The sequence below is a fragment of the Diaphorina citri genome, unplaced genomic scaffold (assembly GCF_000475195.1).
Source record: "Diaphorina citri unplaced genomic scaffold, Diaci psyllid genome assembly version 1.1 scaffold472, whole genome shotgun sequence".
Lineage (NCBI taxonomy): Eukaryota > Metazoa > Arthropoda > Insecta > Hemiptera > Psyllidae > Diaphorina > Diaphorina citri.
The window spans coordinates 52,220-60,907 of NW_007377907.1; the positions used below are offsets into that span (position 1 = coordinate 52,220).

At 35.8% G+C, this 8,688-nt stretch overlaps 2 protein-coding genes across 2 annotated transcripts in view; both read left to right on the plus strand.

Moving 5' to 3' along the window:
* Window positions 1–4,031: 4,031 nt before the first annotated feature.
* LOC103509182 (cytochrome c oxidase assembly protein COX18, mitochondrial) overlaps window positions 4,032–8,688 on the plus strand; it is a 10,716-nt gene continuing 6,059 nt past the window's right edge. Inside the window, exons 1-6 of the mRNA XM_017444070.2 lie at window positions 4,032–4,516; window positions 4,842–4,982; window positions 5,142–5,289; window positions 5,442–5,502; window positions 5,785–5,959; window positions 6,410–6,703. Of these exons, the coding sequence (XP_017299559.1) occupies window positions 4,139–4,516; window positions 4,842–4,982; window positions 5,142–5,289; window positions 5,442–5,502; window positions 5,785–5,959; window positions 6,410–6,592 (1,086 nt within the window). The 5' untranslated portion in view covers window positions 4,032–4,138 and the 3' untranslated portion in view covers window positions 6,593–6,703. The remainder of the gene's footprint in view (window positions 4,517–4,841; window positions 4,983–5,141; window positions 5,290–5,441; window positions 5,503–5,784; window positions 5,960–6,409; window positions 6,704–8,688) is intronic.
* On the plus strand, window positions 7,896–8,682 carry LOC103509183 (cathepsin B-like cysteine proteinase 6). The gene is made up of 2 exons (XM_026823574.1): window positions 7,896–8,100; window positions 8,314–8,682. The coding sequence occupies exons 1-2, from the start codon at window positions 7,896–7,898 to the stop codon at window positions 8,439–8,441; spliced, it is 333 nt and encodes a 110-aa protein (XP_026679375.1). The 3' UTR covers window positions 8,442–8,682.

The following is an 8,688-nucleotide window of genomic DNA, read 5'->3' on the forward strand; positions in this document are numbered from 1 at the left end:
TTAATCGCACATCTGTAAGTATTGAGTGGAGGGAGAGATGATAAAATGATAAACCTCTGATCTCAATAGAAGGTTAAAACTTCTTGCTGATAAAGGGCCAAGGGTAAAGTTCCAATACGAATGCACACCAGTGGTAAGCGTTCTAAAACGGAACACCTACCTAGTTCGTGTTGATAAAATTAGATGTGAATAAATAAATTTATTTGTCTAAGGTAGGTATGATAAATAAAGTAGGTATGCCTTACGTCTGAGACATAACAAAAACAGTAGGGTAAAGTAATAATGTGTAGGTAAGTACATGCTTTGTTCGGAAAGTAATGAGACTGGTGGCCTAGCGCCTGAACGGGTAACACTAGAACGTTCATGTTAGATTGTAATTGAAGCTCAACTTTTCATTACTTATCTCTACAAGTTTCAAGTCTGTACCATCAGAACTTTGTCTTGTACCTACGTCATTTCTAGTAAACCGTGTTTTAGGGGTGCGTCGAAAAAAAACGAGTGATATTCGCTTAGAGTTGTGCGGTTCGCTTTTGCCTTAGGTGGGTAGGTGCTATACCTACCAACTGTAAAAACCTAATATTTAGATGAATGGCTATAGCTGTACTTACTTAATTATGACTAAGCATCATATGAAAAGGCACAGGCGGCTTACCATTAACTTTCTCTTAACTTTGGCTTGCTGTAAATTTTCCTTCTTTGAAAGTCCAGGATGTGTAGTACGGTTAAAGAGACCTTGAAATTCTTATCATTATCAATTTAGCACTTATCAGGCATTCTGTGTGACTTGACAATGCCTCGTGAACTTACAAATGCAAAATCGGCCTCAACCAAGGCAAAGTAGGTAGGTTATTAGGTATTGTGATTTTTTCTTCCATTTTATGTTCAATTTGAATTTGATAAGGAGAACCAAAAAGGTTCTCCTTATCAAATTTGAAGTTCTGCAAAATATATCTGCCTTTTTGGTTCTGGTAAAGTAATAATGTGTAGGTAAGTATACATGCTTTGTTCGGAAAGTAATGAGACTGGTCGCCTATCGCCTGAACGGGTAACCCCTGAAACGTTCATGTTAGATTGTAATTGAAGCTCAACTTTTCATTACTTATCTCTACAAGTTTCAAGTCTGTACCATCAGAACTTTGTCTTGTACGTCATTTCTAGTAAACCGTGTTTTGGGGGTGCGTCAAAAAAAACGAGTGATATTCGCTTAGAGTTGTGCGATTCGCTTTTGCCTTAGGTGGGTAGGTGTTATACCTACCAACTGTAAAAAAAAACCTAATATTTAGATGAATGGCTATAGCTGTACTTACTTGATTATGACTAGGCATCATATGAAAAGGTACAGGCGGCTTACCATTAACTTTCTCTTAACTTTGGCTTGCTGTAAATTTTCCTTCTTTGAAAGTCCAGGATGTGTAGTACCTACGGTTCTAAGGGACCTTGAAATTCTTATCATTATCAATTTAGCACTTATCAGGCATTCTGTGTGACTTGACAATGCCTCGTGAACTTACAAATGCAAAATCGGCCTCAACCAAGGCAAAGTAGGTAGGTAATTAGGTATTGTGATTTTTTCTTCCATTTTCTGTTCAATTTGAATTTGATAAGGAGAACCAAAAAGGTTCTCCTTATCAAATTTGAAGTTCTGCAAAATATATCTGCCTTCTCCTTATCAAATTTGAAGTTCTGCAAAATATAATTATCTGCCTTTTTGGTTCTCCTTATCAAGTTGACCCACAGAACTTATATATAATGACTGCTGAAACCCTCCAAGAGACAATTTGAATTGATTAAATGAACGATTTACTTACTAGTATGAATGACCTAGGTCTCACAGATCGCGGTTCGTCAGACAGAGGGAACGTGTGAAAAAGCTCGAGACCTATAGTTCCGTCAGACGGTCTAAGCGTAATGGCTGGCCTTACTCACCTATCTACATCATAGATTAACGTAGGCACTAGGCACCTACAATGTGTTTTTTCACCTTTATCCTTTTCACAACCTTTACCAAAAATTTGAATACCTAATATGTATAGTTATCTACTTATACCTAATTAGGATGAATAGGTATATTGATTATGTTTTGAATTCCTTATAGTGAGTAGATAAAGTTGTCAGACCAGAGGGAACGTGTGAAAAAGCTCGAGACCTATAGTTCCGTCAGACGGTCTAAGCGTAATGGCTGGCCTTACTTACCTATCTACTTACATCATAGATTAACGTCAGGCACCTACAATGTGTTTTTTCACCTTTATCCTTTTCACAACCTTTACCAAAAATTTGAATAATATGTATAGTTATCTACTTATACCTAATTAGGATGAATAGGTATATTGATTATGTTTTGAATTCCTTATAGTGAGTAGATAAAGTAAATAAAGTTTTGTTATAGAGTATTTATCACTACCTACCTACCTACCTACCTACCTACCTATTTTCTGACTATATTTCCATGTTTTGATTGAATCAACTATTTCGTCGGAAGTACCTAATTTAGATATGTACTTATAGGTACCTAGTTATACGTATATTGTGAACTTTGGACCTCATTATGAGCTCATTCAATAACATACACCTACTTTAGAAGTAGACATACTTACCTAGCTCTACCTGCTTCCATGATAAGGTGCTCATAGAGGTAACATAGACATAGGTAGGGGGTAGGGTCAGTGTGCGTACCTAGGGACAGAAATTAAACTTTTATTTTTTTTTTTAGTCATAGAGTATTTATCACTACCTACCTACCTATTTTCTGACTATATTTCCATGTTTTGATTGAATCAACTATTTCGTCGGAAGTACCTACCTAATTTAGATATTATGTACTTATACCTAGTTATACGTATATTGTGAACTTTGGACCTCATTATGAGCTCATTCAATAACATGCACCTACTTTAGAAGTAGACATACTTACCTAGCTCTACCTGCTTCCATGATAAGGTGCTCATAGAGGTAACATAGACATAGGTAGGGGGTAGGGTCAGTGTGCGTACCTAGGGACAGAAATTAAACTTTTATTTTTCTTTTTTTTTTTTTAGTCCCGAATTTCCTTGTCCTTTTTAATCGAGAAGTAAATATATACCTACCCTACACTGATAAAAGGTATAGGTGGATGTTTCAGAGTCCGGCCTACGGTAAAGGATAAAAAAGGAACCTCGAGGGTGGGGGGGGGTCAGCCCCCCCCACCCCCTTAAATACGGCCCTGGTATGAGCAGTAGATACCTACATAAAGACCTTTTTAGTCTGACGTCATCACTGAAATACCCCGTACGTATGAATATCTATCCTTGCTCTCATTTTATCATCCTAATGCACCTAGATTGAGTATGTACTTACTTACCAACTTTACTTACTTCATCATCCTAGCAGGATACTTAACAAATATTGAACAGGTCATGCTGAGAATGAAGATTATGAATACCAATAGGTTATCTAGTTAGGTAACATAATTATCTACCTAAAACAAATCAGGTAGGTATTTACATAGATACCTATCAAATTAATGTCAAATATTGAATAAGGTAGTAATCACGTGTATGATCCTGAATAAGTAGATTTTCAAACAAATTCATTTATTTTAAATTTTACCGCTTCGAATTTTATTCAAAAGTTGCTGCTGGTTGCTGTCTTGCAACCAATTGGTGCTAACTTCTCAAAGCCAACTTTACTTACTTCATCATCCTAGCAGGATACTAAACAAATATTGAACAGGTCATGCTGAGAATGAAGATTATGAATACCAATAGGATCTACCTACCTACCCAAAACAAATCAGGTAGGTATTTACATAGATAGGTACCTATCAAATGTCAAAATATATTGAATAAGGTAGTAATCACGTGTATGATCCTGAATAAGTAGATTTTCAAACAAATTCGTTTATTTTAAATTTTACCGCTTCGAATTTTATTCAAAAGTTGCTGCTGGTTGCTGTCTTGCAACCAATTGGTGCTAACTTCTCAAAGCACAGTAAAATGTAAACAAATCAATAGCGCGAAAAATTCAAATATTGTTATTGAGTGTTTCTCTGTTTCTAAATTTCTAATGTTTCTAGGTATAGTAGCTATAGTACTAAGTAAATTTTGAGGAAGTCTGTATCCTAAAAGTGTGGAAAAGCTCATCAAAATCATCTCCGGAGATGTTGAGATGTTACCGAACCCTTCACCTAGGTAGCACAGTTCTGTCAACCAGTATAAAGTCAAAACCCAGTGCTTGTTCTTTTTCCCACTGTTCTTCATCATTTCAGCTCACCGGTGTTTTTACAAAACAGAAACGAAATGCTGCAGAGCCTTACGAGTACCAGAAGAGGTATCTAAGCAAAGAGTCCTTTTCAACAAAACTTGTTGAAATTCAGACTTCTATTTTTGATACAATCTCCTTCAGTACACCTGTGCAATGGGCTCAGCAAGTTCTAATATTTGTTCACGATACATCAGGATTGGACTGGGGGCCTACTGTTGTGGTCTCTGCTTTTTTGCTGAGATTTTTGCTCACATTTCCATTGTCCATTTATCAGGTAGGAAAATGAAAATACCCTTATTTTGTTTTTCTTACATTTCCTTTGCTTTTTGGTGTGTTAGAAAAGTTTCTCACATGTTGGTTCTTATAGCATTCATGAATAGACTAGATTATTTCCAGATTTCAAACAAGGCATTACATTTCCAATGGTGGTGTCTATCTCAGCCTTAGAAATGAGTTGAGCTGACTTGTGACCTCAGCCATTGAAACTAAAGACAGTTTTGCCCATGGACATCATAATTTAACCAGTAGTACCTAATTAGTCCAATTTTATTAAGAATATACTGTTTTTCACCCCCATGTTCCTTTTGTTTTAATTTCAGCATTACATATTAGCAAAATTAGAAAATCTAGTCACCAAAAAGTTTCCTGATATTTTGGAGGAACTGAAAAAAGAAACAGCCATTGCCACTAGAATGTTCAACTGGGAAAATGACAGGGCTAATTTCAACTATCAGAGATCTGTAAGTACCTACTTACCTACCATTTCTGCATGCTTAATTTTATTTTGACTAAATTTATTTTTAGATGCTCTTCAAAAATTGCTGATCATGTAAATTTGTAAATCAATAAGCCATAAATAATTAGGTAATTTAGTAGAATAAATGTCTCTTTTGTTATAGGCAAGAATCCAGTACAAGAAATTGATTGAAGAAGAAAACTGTCACCCTGCAAAGGCTTCATTGCTCATCTGGATTCAAATGCCATTATGGATTTCATCTTCCTTTGCCATTCGGAATCTAACATTGATGCGACCTGAGCAAACAATGGGTGAGATTGAAAAGACAGAAGACTGAGAGTATTAAGAGAAAGTGAACTAAAGAGGGAGTGATCAAGGGCAAGGGATTGCTTACAAAAGTATTTTGTGATCTTAGTGTGTTTATTTTTAAATGTACCTACAACAATGAAACTTGAATTTTCAGATGCCATGCAAATCTATGCTGATCTATCCACAGAACAATTTCTCTTTTTGGACAGTCTTATGTAACAATAATCTAGGTATTCTAGGTACAATGGTAGATTGATATGAAGAGGACACACGAGTTCAAGTCATGTAAGGCTAGCCACTCCAGTGTTGACAGATCAGTATAATTTATACTAAATTTAGTATAATTTTAGCACGAATCTAGTATAATTTCATTGAAGCCATCTGACAACACTGAGCCACTCACGCTTAGACGGTCTGAGCGTGTGTGGCTGGCCTTAGTCGTGATGTAAATACATAAATATATGAGTACATACTCGTACACTAAGTAGCAGTCTTATGGCTTGTGATGCCAGCTTCATTCTGCCTTTTGCAATGAGCTTGTTCAATTTGGCCATCATTGAGATGCAAGTTCTCTACAGAGATGAGAAGTTGACTGGAGCCAAGCGGTATACAACTAATGTTTTTCGACTGATTGCTGTTATGATGATGCCCATTGCAGCCAATGTACCATCGGTAGGTTGGATTCCACTTCCACTAAACTAGGAGGAGAATGGCATTTTTCTCCTGTAGCTTTAGTGTGTTTATTTTTTCACTGAGAATCAGAGTGAGGCATTTTTCACAATGATCTGGTGCCTTGTTAATTAATTATTTGCTATATTTTGAAAGTAAACATATAAATAGGAGCTTAATCAGTCACCTAACATAGTATTATAATATAGCTTTAGTGTGTTTATTTTTTCACTGAGAATCAGAGTGAGGCATTTTTCACAATGATGTGGTGCCTTGTTAATTAATTATTTGCTATATTTTGAAAGTAAACATATAAATAGGAGCTTAATCAGTCACCTAACATAGTATTATAATGTTCTTATATTATTTTAAATTTCTTTGGGCAAGTTCTTGTAGACATATTTATGTAAGTGTGGATTAGAGAATGGAAATTTACATTGTACTTTGTTTCAGGTTCTTGCACTATATTGGGCCAGTTCAGCAATGTACGGATTTGGACAGAACTTGGTTCTCTGGTCGCCGAAATTCAGAAAATTCTGTGGTATCCCCATGACCAGGAAAACCAGACTTCTACCCTACAGACACATGGTTGAAACTCTCATTAATCGCTATCGAAAGTTGGAAAGTGGGAAATGAAAGTTTCGTCTTAGAGGCTCCTTACTTACTTACATGAAAAGGAATCCCCCTTTTAGGTAGCCTTGTACGCCGCGCTAGAGAGGGCTCAGGTTCGATTCCTGGCTGAGTTTGGTACTTACTTACATGAAAAGGAATCCCCCTTTTAGGTAGCCTTGTACGCCGCGCTAGAGAGGGCTCAGGTTCGATTCCTGGCTGAGTTTGTGAGAGTATTAAGAGAATGTGAAGTAAAGAGGGAGTGATCAAGGGCAAGGGATTGCATACAAAAGTATTTTGTGATCTTAGTTTGTTCATTTTTAAATGTACAACAATGAAACTTGAATTTTCAGATGCCATGCAAATCTATGCTGATCTATCCACAGAACAATTTCTCTTTTTGGACAGTCTTATGCTCCTTGTTACAGACAAGCCATTCACACCAAGCCATTTTTTTCTTTGTGGAATGGTGTATAGTGAAAGTGAGAATTAAAACAAAAAACTCTTAGGTAGGTAATGTAGGTTCTATCAAACATGATCAATATTTACCCTCTGTTTTGGTTTCCAAAAACACACCTATAGGACATCCTTTGTGTAGGGCCATTCACACCAAACCATTTTTTTCTTTTTGGAATAGTGTATAGTGAAAGTGAGAATTAAAACAAAAAACTTAGGCAGGTAATGTAGGTTCTATCAATGATGATCAATATTTCCCCTCTGTTTTGGTTTCCAAAAACACACCTATAGGACATCTTTTGTGTTGGGACTAATCCACAAATAAAAGCATTGATCAAATTTTAGTTCTAACCTATTGTCTTAAAGAATTAAACTACGACTTTCAAATATGTAAGTCCTTGTTACAGACAAGCCATTCACACCAAACCATTTTTTTCTTTGTGGAATGGCGTATAGTGAAAGTGAGAATTAAAACAAAAAACTTAGGCAGGTAATGTAGGTTCTATCAAAGATGATCAATATTTCCCCTCTGTTTTGGTTTCCAAAAACACACCTATAGGACATCTTTTGTGTAGGGACTAATCCACAAATAAAAGCATTGATCAAATTTTAGTTCTAACCTATTGTCTTAAAGAATTAAACTACGACTTTCAAATATGTAATGAAATATGTTCGGTATACTGGAGGTATGTTGTATTTGTTTGTCTACAAATATAAGTAATGGAGCAGTTGCAAACCGGTAAAAATTATTAATAAATAGTCGATTTCTACGTAAAAAGTTGTGAAAAATCATCTGAGATCAAAATTTCAAAAAATAACTGTAAAAGGTCGAAAATTCAATTTTTATTTTCCGTTCTAATGAAAGAGTTCAAAGATGTGTGACGTCAGACTTCAGACCTATGCTTTTCCTTTTCAGACTTGCTTGCCCTACCTGTCTAGACCTTGCAATCACAATCCTCAGAAACCGGCTAATAATGGCATAGAATCCTGTACTCTCAATATCGATCAAGAGGCGTACACTTGTCCCAGCAAATGTGTTAACTCAAACAAGTCGTTCGGTGAAGAGAAGAAATACTTTGGTAAGAAATTTTATTTATGAGGTCCTTATTCGAATCCCAACTGTATCGAAAAATTAAATACAAAACTAATAAATTATTTTAAAAAATAATTATTTAGGTGAGAATGTTCATGACATAAAAATTAAAAGACACTTCAATTTCAGAGCTTTTAGAATAAACAGTATTGTGTCACAGGCTATGATATACAAGTATAATTTATTTATTTATTTCCAGGTTCCAAAGTGTATTATGTGAACAACAGCACGACTGACATTCAAAAAGAAATCATGCAACATGGACCAGTACAGGCGAAATTTTATTTCCAAGATGGAAAATTCCGGATTTATTCTACAGGTGAGTAGCCGGAGGCGTTCTCTACCACCTAACCTTTAGAGCTCTATTATTATGTGGTCAAATTCTCAAATAGATGAGGATAAAATTCCATGCCTTGGATGGTATCAAACCCACGCCCTCCTGTTTACCAGGCAAGCGTCTTGATCACTACGCCACCAAGGCAGGTGACCCGGGTTGAGAAGTGAACCAATCGTAACTATCAGGGTCTCATAGGGAACTTTTTTCAAATTGTACTTTTCGTTGAACAATGAGTTA